This window comes from Salvelinus sp. IW2-2015, linkage group LG9, assembly GCF_002910315.2.
Source record: "Salvelinus sp. IW2-2015 linkage group LG9, ASM291031v2, whole genome shotgun sequence".
Taxonomy (NCBI): Eukaryota; Metazoa; Chordata; class Actinopteri; order Salmoniformes; family Salmonidae; genus Salvelinus; species Salvelinus sp. IW2-2015.
Window position 1 is genome coordinate 19,324,597 of NC_036849.1, and position 22,076 is coordinate 19,346,672.

Genomic DNA, 22,076 nt, shown 5'->3' on the forward strand with positions numbered 1-22,076 from the left:
GCTGAATTCTTAGGTGGGTCAAGGGGGGGGGGGGGTAGAGTTCCTGGTAGGGAGAATGATTGAGTGAGACTTTCTTCCGCAACACCTCTGCGGATTTTTGTAAGTTCAGTCAGGATGAAGAGAGAGTGTGGTCTGATACACTGAGTAGCATCTCATCACTGGCAGTGCAAGCCCTGTTCCTTTATTCACTCTTCAGCTTCTTGTCGACTTAAGTCTTCCACACTCCTATTCAGAGTCATAGTGCAGTAGGAACCCTAGCCGTGAACCCAGTGGAACCCTGAACCAGTCCTGCGACCAGTGGGAACCCTGAACCCAGTCTGAACCCAGTCTGAACCCAGTGGAACCTGAACCAGTCTGAACCCAGTGGAACTGAAACCCAGTCGAACCCAGTTCTTGGTAAACCGCAGTTAGGCACCCTGAACCCAGTCTGGAACCCAGTCTGAACCCAGTTAGGAACCCTGAACCTAGTCTTTGAACACAGTAGGAACTGAACCCCATTCTGAACCCAGTGGGAACCTCTGACCCAGTCTAAAGCCAAGTCGAACACCAGTAGGAACCTGAACCCTAGTCCTGAACACAGTAGGAACCTGAACCGAGTCTGAACCTAGTCTGAACACAGTAGGAACCCTGAACCCAGTCTGAACCCAGTAAGAAACCTGAACACGTCTGAACCCATATAGGACCTGAACCAGGTCTGAACCCAGTTGGACCTGAACCTTGAACCAGCGAACCCAGTAGGAACCCTGAACCAGTCTGACCCCAGTAGGACACCCTGAAAACCCAGTCTGGCACCCAGTAGGAACCCTGAACCCCAGTTGAAACCGTGAAACCCAGTAGGGAACAGACTGAACCCGTCTGAACCGCAGTACCGGACCCTTGGAACCCCAGTCTGAAGACCGCAGTAGAGAACCCCCTGAAACCCCGAGTCTGATACCCAGTAGGAACACTTTGAACCCTAGTCTGAACCAGTAGTACGCTGAACTCCAGTCCTGAACCCCAGTAAGATAATCACCCCCTGTGACCGCTCAGACCATGTCCTGATCGCATGTAGGAGACATTCAACTGACCACGCCAGCCACAGTTAGAATAAATCTGTCTGATTAAAAAATAACAGAGAAACCGGGCAAGTAAAATTATCAACAAGTCTTCTCAAGCTGGAAACAACATACAACAATACCTTTATATTCATTGTCCTCGTGTGTGTGTGAGTAAGATCCGGATGAAGAAACCTGAGTTATCTCAGTGCAGTGTTTTTCTCCTCTCTCTCTGCAGAAGAGCAGGAGGACTGAGTGAAGATGCCCCTCACTGCCAGGCAGAGCAGCCAATCCTCTACCGGCTCTGCATTACCATAATAACATTGAAAAATACATTGCAATAGAAATGGCTGCAACTGGGTGTCTGTGCTACATGCCAGACAAATGGAACAGGGCTTGTATGCCAGCATCACTATTCAGCTGCTACCCTGCTCCTTTCAATTTCCCCATCCACCTATGTTAGCCAGAGAGAGTAAACAGTGGCTTGTTCAGGAGAAAAATAGGATAACCTCCAACAAAGAGTCTATTGTGTTATTACTGAGAGACTGTAATGAGGTGAATTTCACAGTCACCAGTTCATGTTATTGCTGGCTCTGACATAGTTGTAGAAGAAATAGTCTTACAGGGGGCTTGTTGTTCCTGCTCTGTGGGCTCCTCTTCAGTCTTCAGAGGTTGACCTTTGATCTTGTAGACCAGGGCCAGCAGACGACCTTTAATAGACGTGTCCTGCTCCTCATCCTCCTCCTCCATAGGGATTCCTACACAAACACAAGGCACAGAAATAAAACCAATATCCCACTCCTGGACAAATGTTGCTTCCTAGCGGTCAATCTAGCAGCATATTTCAGGTGTATTACAGGTTTTCTTTTGCTAGTGTTATTTTTTTCCCTCTGTGTCTTTCCTTTTTATTTCCCTGCAGTCTCCCTTCTAAGGTGCTGCTTTATGTCAGAGTAGTGCAGCATGACTGTAGAATACATTACATTGGTATAGTACCCCCCCAGGACCAAGTCTTTAATTATTTAGCAAAACATTCAGACGTCATAGCAATCTGGAGAGGCAGTGAACTATAAGATATCTGCAGAGATAGAGAAGCCTTCCATTCTGCCGAGAAACACACCGGAAGCTCTATTACAATATCCCCCTGTAATTCCAACCAACCTGGGGAGCTCAGACAATAAACATACATCTACAAGGATACAGGATGAGAACAAGCTATATTACACAGTTGGTCAAGTAAAAATGCTATTATGTTGACTCCTGTTGTGTATGTTTTATCCAGTTCCTATTTGGACAAGCATTGTGTCCCCTTTGCTGTAAGTAATTACATCTCCAATGCTGGCATTTTTGTTTTCAATGAATTCCACAGCTCATCTCTACGGTATCATTTTCCGCCACAGGCCATTTGATGCTGACATTCATTTTTAATCCTAGTCAGATGGCAGGTCATAATCTCCAGGTCCAGACTGGTCATATAAAACCTGATGGTGTTTTTTACCACAGTGCAGCCGCAGCTCGTTGTGGAAGGCATAGAGCTCCTCCTGAATGTCCTCTGGACACGGGCAGTCCTCCCCCGTACTGAAGTTCAACAGCATGTTAATCTGAAACACACATAGACTGTCATTTTGACCACATAACTGTACTACACAATGGCCCTAGACACTTTATACATAAATAGTTCAGAGAAAATAGCAAAGCTTGTGTGCAGTAGGAGAAGTTGAAGGAGCCAGGTAAAAAGTCATTATAGTTTGTGAAAAGTGCTGAAGTGAGCAGGGAGCTTTGACCCTGAATTACTGTGGATGAGATGAGGGAATGAGGTGTTCTTCCCTCCTGTCTGGCAGGGTCGGGGGGGGCGGGTCGTAAAGAGCCCTGGTAAACCTGAAGTGACAATGACACAGCAGACAGGGATGGATTCCCACAGCCTTGAGGCTGGGCAGCGAAGGGACATGCACAAATTAAAGATCTTTGGGGAGCTGTTAGACTGTTATAGAGCCGGTCACTAAGCCTCTCTCAGTAACTCCGGGCCAGCTGTGCTCTCCACAAATGAAAGAACCCAATGACACAAAACCAAAGGGAATTTAAGGAAAAGGAGGAAATCAATTACCCATGAATGTGGAAAAATGACTGAACACTCCCACAACTCCCCCCAAATACTCTCTTTTTAGTTTAGAGTGGAGAGGCGGCCAGAGGGTCACTTTGAGGTTTATGAGAACACTGTGCCCTTGTTGCAGTGTGTATGTGTGCGCACACTCGCTTAGGAGCAGCAGCCTGTCCTGTGTTAATGTGCAAACACTTCTATCTAATACTAGTGGAACAAGGTTAACACACACAGATGTCTGCAGTCATCCCAGTCCTCATGAAGTGGGCAGCATTTCAAAAAGCCTAACTCAATTACAGAGTTACGGCCACGTCCGAAAGTCTGTGAATAAAACTGCTTGCCTGTGACATTCTCATACTATGACTCTACAGGAGAGAGATGATAAACTCACCATTACCTACATCTTTAACTAGGAGGCCATCTTAGGTTATTTCTATTTCAGTGTGTACCTGTTCTTGGGGAGGGGAGCGGAACTCCTTGGTCTTCTTGGCGGTGACGGCAGCAGACATGTTGAGGGCCAGCATCAGCTCGTTGTACCTGAACTTCTGGTTGTACTGTAGCTTGGAGACAAAGCTGTCTGAGAAAGACACGATGGCCTCGATGCGATGCTTCAGCTCACAGTCACAGAAGTAGTGAAGCAGCTCACACATCTACGAGAGAGAAAAACACATAGAGACAATCTGTCAGCCTCCACATTCAACATCAGCTGGGATTTGGACACACAGAAATTCATTTTTATGTTGTATTTTTTATTTAACCTTTATTTACCTACGCAAGTCAGTTAAGAACAAATTCTCATTTACAATGACAGCCTACCCCGGCCAAATCCTAACCCGGACGACACTGGGCCAATTGTGCGCTGCCCTATGGAACTCTCAATCACGGCCGGTTGTGATAAAGCCTGAAATCGAACCAGGGTCTGTATTGACGCCTCTAGCACTGAGATGCAGTGCCTTAGACCGCTGCATCTAATGACACATACTGTACCTGAGTGGACTCATGAGAAGAGAAATCACTGATACAGAGACATTACATGGTTAAGTGACTTTGGAAGGGACTATAAATGTCAGTGCATTTTGCAGAGCATGTGATTGAAAGACTAGCTGAAGCAGTGTCTCTGTCTCAGTAACCATGTTACCTGTCGTTTGACTGGCTCAGGCAGCCTCTTCTCCAGCAGACCTTTGATTGGCTGCTTGGCCTCTTTGGCAGCCTCCTCCTCCCCGGCCTCCACCGCCTTCTCCTCGGTGCCCGTCAGCCCCTCCTTCTCTGTGGCCTCCATCACCACGGCGACGGCCTCCTCGCTATGCTCCACAAACACGTTGGGGTCGATGAGCAGCAGGATCTTATGAACGTCCTGACTGCCCAGCACGCCCATGGTGAGCAGCGTGCCAATCAGCCTCAGGATAGGCACAAACTGGTACTCTACGCTGCCCCCTACAGGGTCTCTGATGTGATGCCCACCGCCYTGCACGGCCTCGGTCAGCATGGTGATGGCCTTCTCCTTCAGGGCATCCAGTGGGATCTGGGGGCTGTACAGATGCTGCTCCCTCTTGGTGCTGATGAAACAGGGAGGGTAGAAGTTGAGCCGGGGCTTCAGGGAGGTACTGAGGCCCACCCCGGGAGGAGAGTGGTGCTTGGAGGCATCGGAGAACAGGCGGATGCTGCGAGTCTCGGCAGTGACGGGGATGATGAACTCGTTGTTCATCATGAGGCGGGCCTCCTTGGCCGTCTCCAGATGAACACTGATCAGGACGTTGTAGAAGCCCTCACGCAGCATGCCTGACAGATATTGGTTGTCGATGGTGTAGAGCAGCTGGGATTGGTCTAGGTGGCTGCAGAGGGCGTGTGCTACACGGGTATTGCCCAGTGCACACAGGGCACAGTAGAGCTTCAGGGTGTGGTAGTGGAACGTCCTCAGGTCCTCCTGCTCAGACAGCTCCATGATGTCAACACACCTGGGGGGAGGTCAATGGGGTTCAGTACAATGTTCAAACACAGCATTTCAGTATACAGGAGCGCTTATGTCCTCAACCAGGGTGTGTGTGCTGCCTCTGTGTATGTGTGTACAGTATGTATAAGCACATGTAAATGTCTACCTGTTCTCCTCAGGTATGTGCACAGCCAGCATCTGGAGGGGCTCCAGACACTGCACCACCCAGCCGTGTCTCTCACTGACCCTGGCTGTCTCCACCTTTAGGAAGGTGTTGGGCATGCGGCTCCACAGCACTGAGTTGATGGTCTGGACGTCCAGCCTCGGAGGGCACTGAGACACTGGGTTCTTATGCTCACTCTTAAAGATGGCCGCCGACAGAGGCATGGTGTTCTGTAGAGGTCAGAGGTCACACAGAGCGACGTTGTGGTCCGCACAGTCGATTGTATACCAGTAGAACAGGGGAAAGATTGAACACACTTTAGGTCAGGAAAGTAGCGATTGGAATCGAGTTACTCTACCTTTATCTTGGCCAGCTCAAACTGGAAGAGATTGGGGCTGGTCGGTCGCACAAACACAGCAGGAAACAGCTTTGTGTTGGGTTCCACCTGGAGAAGAAACAGCACAACATTAACGTAAGACGTTTGCAGACAGAAAAGGCGCAGTAATAGAGGGTGACTTAGAGAGCAGCTTGGAAGTGAAAGCAGTGAAAGTGCATGATGTTCCGTAGCTATCTGACTCGGTGTGTGTGTGTGTGTGTGTGTGTGTGTGTGTGTGTGTGTGTGTGTGTGTGTGTGTGTGTGTGTGTGTGTGTGTGTGTGTGCCTATGTGCGTTGGTGTCAGGTCAGGCATTGCTGAAAGAGACTAGGGAAGAGGCTGGCAGGATGACTCAGAACAGTTTAAAAGCTCGCCGTCTTTCTGCGACGGGAGAAATGAAGAAGATCATGCCCTACAAAGGGGAATTTTTTTTCTCTGTTTTGAGAGTACATACAGAGACAGCCAGACGCTGGGTTAAGAGCTGGCAGGCAGGACAGACAGCCCCTACCCTACTTCTGAGCCCGAGGCAGGAGGACTGAGTGACTATTACAATGAGTAATGAAGAGATCAGGACAGAATGATATGTTTCTAGAGATGATGCAGGTCTGATAAGAGGCAGACTGCATGATGGGACAGATACTGTTGGGCTGATAGCAGCAGAAAGGAGTCTGAAGCGATAAAGTGTGATAGGAGAGAGACTGTACAGAGACCCTCTGTGTAGTTGACAATGCAGTACCTGGTAGGAGGTGGCCAGCTCCTTGCCGTTGACAGTGAAGGTCACCAGACCAGTGGCTAGGTCAATGAGGCAGCCTATCTCCAGGTCCACATTACTGCGACTGGACGAGTGGCCTGAGCTGGTGGCATCCCCTCCCCACACCATGTAGCAGTTACTCCTCCTCACACTGGGGAATGGTGAGGGAGGAAGAGGGGTAGAAAAGAAGAGAGAGATGGGTATTTGATTAGCACTGATCATTACTGTTGATACCGACATGAGGATGAGGGTTTCCTTAACAACATGCTTACCTCTCGTGGACCCGCCCACGCTCGTCTCCAAGGGTAACTGTCACCGTCCGGTTCTTACTGAGGTTGAAGTGGTTGCTATAGTAATGGTAGTCAGGGGTGACCCAGCCCACCCACACGCAGGATGGATCCTGACCAGCGAATACCCTGACAGAGTAGTAGTACTAAAAGACAACATAGTGGCAGGTTAGCTTGATCTACAACACCTGAAGTCTATAATGGTGACATTATACCAAGCACCATCAGTAGCTGTTTATGATCTACTTCATACCGTGGTGATGTTGCTGTAATCTGTTCCTCTTATTCCGTCATGACTGTGTCTCATGGACTTCAGTGGATGTCTACAAAGAAAACATGAGCGTTGAAGAAACATTTAAAATGTGAGAAGATAAAGTGCTTTTAGAGGTTGTGTTTGTGTTGCACAACAGTGAATGTGTTCAGAGGTCTGACCTGTGTTTGAGTTTGAGGGACTCGTGCTCTTCGTGCACTCCGTTCATGTCCATGACAGGGCTGGTCTTGAAGAAGGGGTGGAACTCCACGGGCATGCTCAGACGACAGTATACCATGTCACCATTACTGTTCTGGGTCCCAAAAGTCCTGTGACTCACCTTCAGACAGGGAGGGCTGTCGATGGTGCCATCTATTCTGGTCACCTGGCATAGATTAAAAAGAAATTGCCAGTTAATTTACTCATTCTAAACAATATAGTGAATTAGCCTATTATCTTCACCTTCTGTGGACCTCTACATGTACGTACAGTTGAAGTCGGAAGTTTACATGCACTTAGGTTGGAGTCAATAAAACTCATTTTTCAACCACTCCACAAATTTCTCGTTGACAAACTATAGTTTTGGCAAGTCGGTTAAGATATCCACTTTGTGCATGACACAAGTAATTTTTCCAACAATTGTTTACTGACAGATTATTTCACTTATAATTCACAGTATCACCATTCCAGGGGGTCAGAAGTTTACATACACTAAGTTGACTGCCTTTAAACAGCTTGGAAAATTCCAAAAATTATGTAATGGCTTTAGAAGCTTCTGATAAGCTAATTGACATAATTTGAGTCAATTGGAGGTGTGGATATATTTCAAGGCCTACCTTCAAACTCAGTGCCTCTTTGCTTGACATCATAGGAAAATCAAAAGAAATCAGCCAAGATCTCATAAAAAAATTGTAGACCTCCACAAGTCTGGTTCATCCTTGGGAGCAATTACCAAACACCTGAAGGTACCACGTTCATCTGTACAAACAATAGTACGCAAGTATAAACACCATGGGACCACGCAGCCGTCATACCGCTCAGGAAGGAGACGCGTTCTGTCTCCTAGAGATGAACGTACTTTGGTGCGAAAAGTGCAAATCAGTCCCAGAACAACAGCAAAGGACCTTGTGAAGATGCTGGAGGAAACAGGTACAAAAGTATCTATATCCAAGTAAAATGAGTCCTGTATCGACATAACCTGAAAGGCCGCTCAGCAAGGAAGAAGCCACTGCTTTAAAACCGCCATAAAAAAGCCAGACTACGGTTTGCAACTACACATGGGGACAAAGATCGTACTTTTTGGAGAAATGTCCTCTGGTCTGATGAAATAAAAATAGAACTGTTTGGCCATAATGAACTTTAAGTTCCTGACTGATGTCTTGAGATGTTGCTTCAATATATCCACATAATTTTCCTTCCACATGATGCCATCTATTTTGTGAAGTGCACCAGTCCCTCCTGCAGGAAAGCACCCCCACAACATGATGCTGCCACCCCCGTGCTTCACAGTTGGGATGGTGTTCTTTGGCTTGCAAGCCTCCCCCTTTATCCTCCAAATGGGTCTTCCAAATGGACAATGACCCCAAGCATACTTCCAAAGTTGTGGCAAAATAGCTTAAGGACAACAAAGTCAAGGTATTGAAGTGGGATTCACATAAGCCCTGTCCTCAATCCTATAGAAAATTTGTGGGCAGAACTGAAAAAACGTGTGCAGCAAGGAGGCCTACATACCTGACTCAGTTACACCAGCTCTGTCAGAGGAATGGGCCCAATTCACCCAACTATTGTGGGAAGCTTGTGGAAGGCTACCCAACACATTTGACCCAAGTTAAACAATTTAAAGGCAATGCTACCAAATACTAATTGAGTGTATGTAAACTTCTGACCCTGGGAATGTGATGAAGAAATAAAAAGCTGAAATTAATCATTCTCTCTACTATTATTCTGACATTTCACATTCTTAAAATACAGTGGTGATCCTAACTGGCATAAGACAGGAATGTTTACTCGGATTAAATGTCAAAATTGTGAAAAACTGAGTTTAAATGTATTTGGCGTATGTAAACTTCCGACTTCAACTGTATATTACAATATTGATTTTGTGATTGATTTTGATTTTCTAAAAGATATTATTGTCTGTCTTACCATTATGTGGTTGTTGTTCTTTGGCACATTGAAAAAGGTGGGGAGGCGTTTGCTGAACCACATGGTGACCTCACGGTTCATGTTGACAGCAAAGGGTTCAAACCTCCTGGAGACCACACACATGGTGTAGTACTTAAAGGTACTGGCATCCTTCCCCAGTTCATACGACCCACCTGGGACAGGCCCAGACTACATACTGGGATAAAACCTGGGAGACAGAGACAGAGAGAGATGAGGAGAGATAGAGAGAGAGAAGGGGGAGAGGGAGAGAGGGGTGAGGGGGGTGAGAGAGAGAGAGAGAGAGAGAGAGAGAGAGAGGGAGAACCTGTCACACACACAGCGGGGGGGGGGGGGTCAAATCTATCCAAGCCAATTTAGAAGTGTCACATTATATAAAGGTAATTTCATAATGGGGAGGACTGATTTTGCACTCATTTTCCCAGCATGGTGGTTTTAGGTTAACTTGTCAGCATGTCTGTCAGTGATCGCCGGCACAGAGACATAAGAGAGGAGCAGAGCTTAAGAAGGTCCTGAGACACACACTTTTCATCCTCTGTCTCACACACACACTGCTGGCTGTTTTACATACAGTATTCACCATCTTCAGTCTCACACACTGCTGGCTGTTTTACATACAGTACTCACCATCTTCAGTCTCATACACTGCTGGTTGTTTTACAATGCCCACCATCTTCAGTCTCACACACTGCTGGCTGTTTTCATACAGTACTCACCATCTTCAGTCTCACACACTGCTGCTGTTTTACATACAGTACTCACCATCTTCAGTCTCATACACTGCTGGTTGTTTTACATGCCCACCATCTTCAGTCTCACACACTGCTGGCTGTTTTACATACAGTACTCACCATCTTCAGTCTCACACACTGCTGGTTGTTTTACATGCCCACCATCTTCAGTCTCACACACTTACCGTCCTCCGTCTCGAGTCGGCGAAGCAGAGCTCGGAGCCCTTGTTGGTGATGAGGATCTCTCTCATTGAGGGTGAAAAATCATAGACTTGTCCTCCATGTTGATCATGCAGCCCACCACATCCCCGCCTGCCAACACGCCCAAAGAACACGGCTGCCATGTTCAGACGGTGACCCTGAAGATAAAAACATGCACAGACGCACGCACACACACACACACACACCACACACACACACACACACACCCCACAACACACACACACACACACACACACACACACACACACACACACACACACACACACACAGAATCAGCCTAACCTTTGCAATCTTACTCAATCTTAAATAATAGGACCAACAAAAAAATCTATTCTCCAGTGTATCCTATCATCAGCTAACATTAACACAAAGCTACACGTTCACTCTATGAGTACATGATGTTCAATGATGTAGGAAGAAGAAGGGAGGGTTCACCTTGTATCCATCGAAGACGAAGGCCAGCTCATCAGTACCCAGCTCTACATCAGGCTTACATCCAGGTCTGGCCCAGCCCACACGCATGTCACCTCCCGTCACCGCCTCAAACTCAAAGTACCACTTCCCTGTCAGCACCGCATACGTTCTCTCCACGCGGAAGAAGCGTATTTTGTCGATGCTCAGTCTCTCCACCACGTGGCCTGCTGGGTGGGAGGACAGCCACAGTATCAACACAGGAAGTTTTCTACTGTTTTATACATCCTAACCATGGATGTCAGCATGGGTTTGTGTGGTAATGATAACTTACCGCCATCCTGGTCGGGAGGTTCGATGTTGTATCCGTATCCAATCAGAGTGCGGATGGCTTCACGGAGGCTATCCCTGTTGGACTTCTTAGTGCGCTCGTCTAAAAAAGAATATGGCACCAGGCGAGGGTTCCTCTTACTCTTCACATCCTGCATTGAGAAAAGACAGGCACAGTTAGAATCACACACACACACGCCACTCCAGGGACCCGCTCTAGGCCAATGCTTGTTACGACTGCACTGCCAATCCCTAATGGTCATTGAGTGTTGATGTTATTACTATGACTCTATACTCTGTGAATCCTTTCAGCATCATTCCTCACTCTGCAGGAGGTGGTGGAGGTTGTGTCCCATTTAGCATTTTTTTGTGGCTTGCATAGAGAGAGGGTCATTGTTTTGTCTGTGTTATAAAACCTTTGTGTGGTACTGTATGAGCTGGGATAGTATGAACCTGCAGTCCTTTCACAAAGACTTAACACAGATGACTGTGTGCTTTACCTGCTGAATGCCATAGGTCCAACCCTGTTTGATCCTGTCCTTGGCCCACACGTTGTGGGCGTTCTCCGCCAGTTTCTCCACCAGGAGCTCCTGACCTGGGGTCACTTTCACGTCAGACAGCTCCAGCGGTGTGGGCTTGTAACCATTCGACATCATGTAGCTTCAATCAAAACAGGACATTATCAAGATTAACCCCTGGACAAAACACACATATGTCTAGATGTTTCACATTTCTACTATTCTATACAGAACACGTCTACATATCTAGAAGTTGCTATATAATGTATTGGGTTATTGATGTTGTCCATTCTCTGTCCATTCCATCATCTGTTACTCTACAGTACACTTACTTTTTTGGGAGTTTGATCTTCTTCAGGTCCTCTTCAGCGTTGGTGTTGACCTGGACAACATGGCAGCCTAATGCCAGCAGGGTCCTGTGAAGAGACACACATATTAACACTCCCCAACCTGGGGATTAGATCTGTCTACACAGGATCAGCTCTCTTAGTACGTGACAGTTTAAGACACTCACATTGCCTGCACACTCTACTAAATACTATAATCAGCAGGCATAATGTTATGATACTAGGTCTGGTGGGTTTCTGCCCTATTTCTACATCACACAGACTGGCAATAGAACCAACGTGAAGAGAGTAATGATTTGTTCAATCTTGCATGTCCTTGTCCATTATGAAACCATAGATATCCCCTTAAAGACGTATTAAGGAAGAGTTATTCACTAGGTACTACTATCAGCAGGATCTCATTGCTTTGTCATAGTAAGAGGACAAAGGAGAGATGTGGTGTGATTGCAGAATGGCGGGGCTGCTCTTTCGGGGCCCACGCTGTCTGTTTCTGTTGTGTCAATGTCACTGTAGATGAACGTTAATCAAACCAGTCTTTACCGCCCTCTCTAATCACACACACGTATCACTCACACACACTTTTCTGTCTCTTGAAACGTTTGTTTCTCAGCGTCAGTGTGGGCTGTCAGTGGATCAATAGCAGATGTCCTACGGTGATAGGTGGGTGATGTCAGGAACACTGGGGTGTTTTAGGTGCTGAGAGCCCAGCAGGAGAGAGCCTTTAGTCTACTTCCTGACTGAGCCCCTGGTTCACCCACAGCTTCTGTCATATCTCTCTCCTTGTCTTCCTCCTTTTCTCAGTGGGTCTAATATAGTGTTACTTATAATGCAGGACATACTTCAAGGTTTCAGTTGACATCTGCAGGTTGTAATTCTTTTCTGTTTCAGGTAGTTTGGAAAAATCCACAAGGCAGGGGTGATGTCGCTTATTATCGTCCCTTATCTGAGAAACACATAGAAATAATTGTTGACGTATGAATATTTCAGTTACTGTACATGTATTGAAGAAGAGGGGCAGAAATACTCCAAAATAAAAATATATATAAAAAAACACAATAGACAACTATAAGTATAATTTGAATCACAATGAAGGTAATTGTGAATCAACAGAGGAGTAGGTATGTTGTCTCCTTAATTACAGAGAGCTACAGGTGTACTGGAGTGACAACATGATCTGGTCTAGTGGACATGTTATGAATGTAGTTGGAGGAGCATGTTTTCTTGGAAGATAGAGAGATGTGAGTCTGCATTACCAAGTGAGATATGTAATTCTATTCTTGACTGCTGTGTTTTACGCCAAATAATCCGTTTGGCTGTTCTCTGCAGCCCAAGCAGTATTACATCCATGTTGACCAAGAAAACATTTACACATACATGGCTATTTGTGTGCTAAATGAACACCAGGCAGCTCTTTTGTGAATAGTACAGAGTTTCCTGCAGCCTATTACAGTCCATTCAAAGAGGGCTGTGCTAGAGGACAAAGAAGTACATGTCATTCTTAATAGCCTCCATATGAGTCACAGGTCTTGTTTGAGACCCTTTTTATACTTTCAATGGCCCATGCTGATACACCTATTATAACTATGCTATACCTGTCTGGACTCAGATTAGGAAGTGCGTCAGGTAGCTCTACCCCATAGCAACCCCAGCAACTACACCTCTCACCTCTTTATTACGCACTGGAGCTGTGCTCTATGGAGAGTGGAATACAATACCAGGTACTGTATGAGTTCGGTTCAGCCTGGCTTCAGCACACTGATGTCTCCCTGGTGAAGCTAGCTCTATAGCCGGCCAGGACAATGTCACCTGGCCCGAGCTAACAAGGTCTCGTTAAAATCACATATAAAAGCCGACCTGGTATGTCTGGGGTGCAGAATTCTGTTTTAATGAATGAGAGAGAACTTGACCCCGGCGTAATAGATGTCCTCACCCCAAATAAAAGGCTTTATTAAGATGTTGGAACTGAAGGAATGGCTGGCTGTTCTGTGGGTGGAGAAAACCCACCGTCACAGTGGAGTTTACAAATGGGGATAGGGTGGATGAAGGGACTGGAGGACTGAGAGAATCATTCAGTAAGACTGAGAGAACAGGGGGGTCTACTCTAAACTCCATCACATTTGTAATATAGACATAAGAGCTGTGTTGCATATTGTTTCTGGTATTGATTGTCTGCACCTTTAAGGGCAGTAGGGCACAACAGAGCAGTGTTCAGAATGTTTTTACGTTCTGGAACCTTCAGAACAAATTTATGTTCTGGAACGTTCAGAACGTTTTTACATTCTGGAACGTTTTTATGTTCTAAAACGTTTTGACGTTCTAAAACGTTTTTACGTTCTGGATTACATTCAGAACGTTTTTACGTTCTAAAACGTTGTTATGTTCTGGAACGTTCAGAACATTTTACGATCTAGATTACGTTCAGAACGTTTTTACGTTCTGGAACGTTCAGAACGTTTTTACGTTCTGGGACATTCTTACGTTCTGGGACGTTCAGAACGTTCTGGGACGTTCAGAACGTTTTTACGTTCTGGGACGTTCAATTAAGAGGAAACGGTGCTGTTCTGAACGACCAGTTGAAAAACATGGAGGGGTTGGATTGTGGGTTGGGGAAAGCTGTCAGCATTGCGACTGCCTTTAAATACGTCACTCACTGCAACAAGCCACACCTCTCCACTCCCACCAAACGGGAGCAAACGTACCTCAAAGTCTGCTCAAGAACGTACAAGAACGTTTTGGAGAAACGTGTCGCTCAGTACAAACCGTCCCACAACATAGCAAACGTTCAAGCGAACTGAACGCACCTCAGGTCACTTTGGCAATCATCTACTCACATGAAACCAAGAAACACTCACCCAATTTTTATTTCAGTAGGACTTGATGAATTAGCGTCCAGTTTAATAATCTGGAATTAAACTATCAAGAGAGAAATAAAAAGACCCCTCATAAGTTCTATTCCATCAGTAATGTGTCCATTGAAATGTCCAAAAATGTCCTGCTGTGCCCTTGGCTAAAACAATTTCATTGTAACTCAATAAAGGGATAGTTCGGGATTTTGGCAATGAGGCCCTTTATCTACTTCCCAAGATTAGTTTAACACGAAGACTGGAAGTGCTAGCTGTGCTGTACCTGAATACTTCCAGTCTTCTTTGTGCTAAGCCAGTTAGCATTGGCTCATGAAATTACCTCTAACTTCCTTCTTAATGGATGCAGAGACATAAAAATGGTATCCATGAGTTAATCTGACTCTAGGGAAATAAATAAAGGGCTTCGTTGCCAAAATCCCGAACTATCCCTTTAAGAACACAACAAATATGATTCTGTCGCCCAAAAACAAACTATAATGAAGTCTCTAGAATGAATGGTATGAGGAGCACAATGGGAGAAAGACAGGAGTATTCTTCACTTACCCTCTGTTTGGTTTGTACCGCAAATTATAAAAGAGAAAGCAAAATGGTGTACAGGCTTGTTTTGTTGCTTTAATGAGGGTAGAACTTGTACGATTAGTTTAGGGTTAATGCATTTCACATAGATCAATTACAGTATATTGATAATTGTTTAACACAAACAAAAATGTGCAAGCTGATGTGTACTGTATTTCATAATACAATTTTATTCATGTTTATATTGGCTGAAATTATCAGCTGAGTGATAACCCATTTAGTGTATCATGTCTTTCCTATGTATGCCAATGACATGGACTGTCCAAAAGGGTTTGCCAGTGCTCTGTGACTCTATTCTGTCCATCAGTGTTAAAGAGGTCTCCTACCTTCCCATAAGACCAGCCCAGTTCTATCTTGTTCATGCCCCACAGCTCGTGGATATTCTCAGCCAGTCTGTCCCGGACCTTCTCCAGGTATGGCGGCATGACGATCTGAGAGACAGAGAACACAAAGAATCTGTGTCGTAGATCAACAGCATCTGTCTGTAGACAGTACAGCAGGCTTATGTCATCAATCATACATTTTTGGATATTTGGAAACCCTTCCTCTGTAGGTATGATTGTACAACATCCTTACAAACATGCAGTATAATCACTGTAACTGTGTTTCAGATGAGCCATGTCACAGTTAATATGAGGATTCTGAGCTGAATGCCATACCCCTGTTACCTGGCTGGTCTCCACAGGGGTGGGTATGAAGGAGGCCTGGGACATGAACTGTGTGGTCCCCAGCAGGTCTCGGACCCCCTCCATGTCCCTCTTGTACTCCTTCACTGGCTCCACCTTCATCTTCTCCTTAGGGAGCAGGGCCTCGTAACACGGAGCGTAGCCTGACGGAGGCAGGAACTTGAAGTCGCCATGACGACCACCCAACAGGAAACGCACCCTGAGGGAGAGGGGGACTTAGTCAATTAGTGTGTTCAGTATATGCATGAGCTTGAAAGTGATGAAGGGGGTTGATGGGTTGATTTTGGTGGAGGGGTTAGAGGAAAGGATTAGAGCAGAGCATAGAGCCACTGAGCCCCAGCCAAGCTCCAACCGAGCCCCAGCCAAGCTCCAACCGAGGCCCAGCCCAGCTCCAACCGAGCCCTAGCCCAGCTCCATCCGAGCCCCAGCCCAGCTCCAACCGAACCCCAGCCAAGCTCCAACCGAACCCCAGCCAAGCTCCAACCGAACCCCAGCCCAGCTCCAACCGAACCCCAGCTCCAACCGAGCCCCAGCCCAGCTCCAACCGAGCCCCAGCCCAGCTCCAACCGAGCCCCAGCCCAGCTCCAACCGAGCCCCAGCCCAGCTCCAACCGAGCCCCAGCCCAGCTCCAACCGAACCCCAGCCCAGCTGTAATCAAGCACCAGCTTCAGCCCAGCTCTAACCAAGCCCCAGGCCCAGCCCAGCTCCAACCGAGCCCCAGCCTAGCTCCAACCGAGCCCCAGCCCAGCTCCAACCGAGCCCCAGCCCAGCTCCAACCGAGCCCCAGCCCAGCTCCAACCGAGCCCCAGCCCAGCTCCAACCGAGCCCCAGCCCAGCTCCAACCGAGCCCCAGCCCAGCTCCAACCGAACCCCAGCCCAGCTGTAATCAAGCACCAGCTTCAGCCCAGCTCTAACCAAGCCCCAGGCCCAGCCCAGCTCCAACCGAGCCCAAGCCTAGCTCCAACCAAGCCCTAGCCCAGCTCCAACCGAGCCCCAGCCCAGCTCCAACCGAACCCCAGCTCCAACCGAGCCCCAGCCCAGCTGTAACCAAGCCCCAGCTTCAGCCCAGCTCTAACCAAGCCCCAGGCCCAGCCCAGCTCTAACCGAGCCCCAGCCCATCTTTAACCGAGCCCCAGCTGAGCCCAGTAGAACAGAGAGTGACTATGACTTACCCCACACTGAGAATGATGCAGCATTTCAGCCCACTACTCAGCAGCCCTCCTGGGCCCTGTCTGAAATAGCAGCTGAAATAGTAGTGATGATGACGCATTCACTCCAAGTCCATTCTGAGTGAAGTGCACCAATCAATTATTAACAAGTGTCGCTGCACAGTGACTGGCTGTGCCATGGCATAGCATGGCCAGCAGTTCAGAGCACAGGAAATGTTCAAGCCTCACAGGGTTCCTTATTTACATTATCTGATGTGGCCTGCATCTCGTGACATCATACACACAGACAAATGCAGAATAACGCTGACAGAATTTCTATAAATATGAGGTTATGTTAATTTTGTTTAACGCTTCCGCAAATTTGATTGTGGTAATTGATATACAGTGTAGCTTGCACCCCTGGGTGGAATTTGATGTGAACGGAAATGTCTGGAACTGTCAAGCGTCACATCTCAGCACAGAGTAAGGTTCAGAATAGTAAAATGCCATTTTGTTGCAAAAACGGAGTCGATCATGAAATCCTGGAAAGCTTGCTGGGGCCTGAAATTTCATTTAGCAGACGTCATTCATATCATCTGAAGTTGCCATGGCAACACAAGTGGGTAAGATGGCCTCTACCTGCATCTGAGCCCTTAAGGATTAATACAGTATATAGAGGAAATGATGTAGGGAGGGATTAGATGGATTTTCATGCAGACTAGAGAGAGGAGAGGAAGATATTTGAAGAGAGTGCTCTGTAGGTGTGTATACATGTTCATTCATGTTAATGACATAGGTGTGTGTCTAAGACAAACACATACTTGACGCCAGCAGAGAAGCTGACAACAGGGAAGAAGAGTCCATCGATGTTGAAGTTCTCGAACATGCCCTGTACGGGCTGTCCATTGATCCTGAAGGAGATGCTGGGAGCTCCCAGGTCCAGACAACAGCTCACCACATCCTCAGAGGTCAGGATGTGTTGGTTAATAGAAGCCACCGCCCGGGAGATACGACCTGCAATAAACCAGTGTCAGCACTTAAATATGACCTACAAGACACACACACATGAACACACACTCTTTGGGTAGAGCAGACCGATTCACCCTGTAGGACACACACAGTCTAGACACAATCTGGTCTTAGCCCTGGGTTACTTCTCATCATTTATGAATCAGGTGACTTCATGTGGAGCAGCTAGGTTAAGATGAAAGCAAACATCTACTGCGGATACCCACCTGACCAGAGATGAAGTCCGTCAAAGCCATAAGAGTAGAGGTCGTCCCCCACCCCGTTGCCCCCCCAGCCCTCCCCTCCACCAGGGTAAGGGGCGTAACCCTTGTTGGTGGCCCAGCCCACACGCAGGTGAGAGGGGTCGCTGGTCAAGAAGTGGTCCACCTGGTCAATCATCAGCTCGTAGTACCACTTCTTATACTGGGCCGAGCCCTCACTCACTCCCAGGAAGATGTTGGGCCTCATGCTGCCAAGTATCAGAGACTCGGATTAGGGCTTAATCATATAATTGTGATCAATGTTTCTTTAGGCACTATGCACAATCCCATCAAACAAACACAGCAAAGAGAAGAATATCCAACACTATCACTCTTACATTACAACCAGTAGCGCATTAATCTAATTATACCGGGCTGGGATTGGATGGCTTGTTACCTTTGGACGTCATTGACCAATCGGGTCTGGAGAAGCAGATCTCTTTTAGGGAGCAGGTGATCACAGATAAGATTCTGATTGGCTCTTACAGCCACCCCGTTACACACACAGAGGGAGCAGAGCACATCCAGAATCTGCAGGTTGAGGAGAGAAAGGGAGAGAGAGGAGGAGGGGGTGAATACAGCAGCTCCCTAATCACTGAGTACAGAATACAGCTCATCTAACCCATTCAAACCCTGAGAGGGAGAGACAGGGAGAGAGAGGACTAAGGACTACCAGCTCATCCGTAGTCCTTTTTCATGTTGCTATTAGAGGGAGAACCTTTTTATGCAGCTATTAATGCAGCCAGCCATAATTACTGAGAGATGCTAATCAGGGTGAAACCATATCCAGTAATATAATTTTGATGCATGGGGGCCCAACCTGGCTTTACAAAGCAGAGGAATTAAATGGGCAAGGAACGGCAGCCAAGAGCGCCAGGCCAAGACCTGTGCTTTATTATCCGCCGCTTCATAAGGGGCCACAGCCAAATGATACATCGACTGTGATTTATGACAAAGGAGATGACAGCCCACTGGAGAGCAGGTTGACGTTTATTGTCATGAATCTTGCCTTGGAGGCAGAACTGAGTGGTTTTCACTAGATGGGCCAGCTGCAAAGTCAAAATTGGCTATATTGTAAAAATGTATGAAAGCCAAAATTTGCTTAATTTAATGGTGGACTATGCAGAAATCGCTCTGCCATTTTCTGGTTGCTAAAATTCTAATAGTTTTTCCTAATTTCAGTTTATGTGACAAAACAAGCAAGTATAGTGTAGAGAATCATTGTACCATCTAAACCGCTGTGAAATATATTTTCCATAACCAAAAATATTATATTTTCAGCTGTTTGAAGCTGGAGTACAAAACTGAAACACACAAAAACTAAACTTAATTACAGGAAGCATAGAAATAGATAATAACAGATCAATCTACCACTTCTTAGACTTGCTTTCAATGAGAATGACAGATCTATAATGCACATTTCTATGTGAATTTGGTTGGGTTGTCAAAACAGTTTGCAGATTTCAAATCAAATCAAACTTTATTTGTCACATGCATGTGTAGACAGCATGTGTAGACCTTATCGTGAAATGCTTACTTACAAGCCCTTAACCAACAGTGCAGTTCAAAAAAGAGTTAAGAAAATATTTACCAAATAAACTAAAGTAAAAAATAAGAAAAAGTAACACAATAAAATAACAATAACGAGGCTATATACAGGGGGTACCGGTACCGAGTCAATGTGCGGGCGTACAGGTTAGATTTAAGGTTAGGGTTAGCCATTAGGTTTAACAGCATGGTTAAGGTTAGGGTTAGGTTTAAAATCTGATTTTAATACTTTGTGGCTGTGCCAGTTAGTGACCACTCTGCAGAGCTGCCTCCAGGACAAGATTCATGACAATAAATGGCAACCTGCCGCTGGAGATCTAATTTCAATGCAAACATATTGATCTCTATACACATAACAACCAAATGCCCAGCCCCAACAAGAACTCATCAACTCTCTGCAGCCCTGTCAGCACTGGGTGTACTAATAAAACGCAGGCTCATGAGTGAATTACTGTGCTTTATAAGTAACTGTGGTCAAGCTGTTGGGATGGACAAATGGTATCAAAATAACAAACAATGTCGCTACATCCACTTGATCATGGTGATATTTGATACAGCTCCTCCTCCTGTTTCAGCTCACCTTGTGGTTGCGTCCATGTTTGTAGAGCAGGGAGATGATGGACTTGATGTGTCCTCTCTGGATGATATTTAAAGCCTCCGGGCTCTCAGTTAGAATGCAGTGGAGAACCTCCAGTATGCCTGCCGTGGCCACAGAGAACAAGGGAACAAGACACGAAAGGACGTTCCTTAAACGCATGTTTCTGGGTATGACGATACATAGTAAAGCATAACTAAACCCATTCAGGACTCTAAACACCAGGTCTGGGGTTTACAGCAGCGTAATCCAACTACACATCACCTTTTGAACCCTGTCCAGTCAGCATGCAGCCGAAGGAACGGTAGGTCAACGACAAACAGAGCTTTAAACATGTCATCATCATGGTACCTGAGGAGGACTCGAGTCTCTCCAGCTTGCTGACCAGCCAGTCCAGGTTGTTGGAGAACTGGGTGCAGTTGTTCCTGTTGCCTCGGATCAGCGCCGCTACAGGACACATGAACAAGATCAAAGGTCAAGGGGAGGAGACACATTCCTACACAGTTGGCTAGTTTGAAGAGGATAATGCAAATTGCTGATCTTTGACCTACAGTACAGAAAACCTAGCAACTATAGAAAAACACTACCGAACATGACTGTACATCTTTCACAACAAATAATTAAACCCAAGGAGACATGTTACATAGTTATGAAGATGTCTTTGACCTACAGCCAACAACACTGCCAAAACCTACATCTTACACAACAACAACGTCACCCAAAACGCACACCTTAAACCACACTCCATGCCAAGGAAAGAGTAGTGTCCTTTTCCTAATCCTCATCCATATGAATTAAGCAGCAGAGTGCAGAGGGAGGGCGTGACATCGGGGGCACAGGAGAGTCGTCCAAGCCAAAAATGACAGGGTCACCCAACGCAGACAAACAGAGGAGAGGAAGCCTAGCTCCAAAATCCATTTAGCTGGAGCAGGTGCATGAAGGAAGGACTATGAGATGGGGGACGTGGTCTGCACACTAATGCTCCCCAAGAGGAGAAAGCACCATGTAAACACGCTGTGAAGGACACACTCAGAGGGGAACAGAAGGGCTTAGACATTGACACAGACACTAGAGCTGGGAAGCTTCTGAGACAAAGAAAGAGTTCTGCTACTGTGAGGGAATGGCTGTAATGTCCAACTGCCATGAACGGTTGGACTGGTCTGCGATTCTGGCAATTTTAGTGCTTAAGTAAGGACATGGATAACAGAGTGACCAAACAACAACCAAATACATTGGTGAGAAGGGATGGTGTGGTTCCTTATGGGTTAGAAAGTCAACTGGTGAGCATGGCACAGTCCAGGCTGGCTAGGAGTGTGTGTTGGACATGCAGTGTGCTGTGGGAGATGTACAGTCAGGAAGAAGCCCTGGAAGCACTTCTCACACACCTGAAATCTGCATGCTATCCTTATCCACTCCCAGCCCCAGCACCCAACTTCACCCCTGTGTGTGTGTGTGTGTGTGCGTTGCTGTCTGTGTGTAGTGTGTTGTGGTATGTGTATGTGTGTTGGTGTGTGTGTGTGTGTGTGTGTGTGTGTGTGTGTGTGTGTGTGTGTGTGTGTGTGTGTGTGTGTGTGTGTGTGTGTGTGTGTGTGTGTGTGTGTGTGTGTGTGTGTGTTTGTCTTGGCCTACTGTGACTCTTTATGTCACTGTTACAGGTATTGGTGTGATGACTTGTGTATAAGACTCTGTCCTTGGAGGACAATGAACTCTTCTAATGTCTCTCTCACCCAGCAGCTCATAGAGCAGGTTGAGGATTTCCTTCCAGGAAGCCCCAGCCTCTGCCCC

The 22,076-nt window shown here is 46.5% G+C and overlaps 1 protein-coding gene across 1 annotated transcript in view; it reads right to left on the reverse strand.

Moving 5' to 3' along the window:
* LOC111969023 (ryanodine receptor 3-like) overlaps positions 1-22,076 on the reverse strand; it is a 190,657-nt gene that overhangs the window by 43,201 nt on the left and 125,380 nt on the right. The window contains 25 exon segments of the mRNA XM_070445284.1: positions 1,658-1,792; positions 2,530-2,632; positions 3,579-3,779; positions 4,268-5,084; positions 5,226-5,452; positions 5,581-5,667; positions 6,333-6,498; positions 6,620-6,780; positions 6,888-6,957; positions 7,067-7,269; positions 9,030-9,187; positions 9,190-9,237; positions 9,810-9,827; positions 9,960-10,035; positions 10,038-10,089; positions 10,091-10,137; positions 10,436-10,638; positions 10,746-10,893; positions 11,242-11,401; positions 11,592-11,675; positions 12,446-12,549; positions 15,373-15,477; positions 15,715-15,931; positions 17,702-17,894; positions 18,116-18,357. Of these exon segments, the coding sequence (XP_070301385.1) occupies positions 1,658-1,792; positions 2,530-2,632; positions 3,579-3,779; positions 4,268-5,084; positions 5,226-5,452; positions 5,581-5,667; positions 6,333-6,498; positions 6,620-6,780; positions 6,888-6,957; positions 7,067-7,269; positions 9,030-9,187; positions 9,190-9,237; positions 9,810-9,827; positions 9,960-10,035; positions 10,038-10,089; positions 10,091-10,137; positions 10,436-10,638; positions 10,746-10,893; positions 11,242-11,401; positions 11,592-11,675; positions 12,446-12,549; positions 15,373-15,477; positions 15,715-15,931; positions 17,702-17,894; positions 18,116-18,357 (4,025 nt within the window).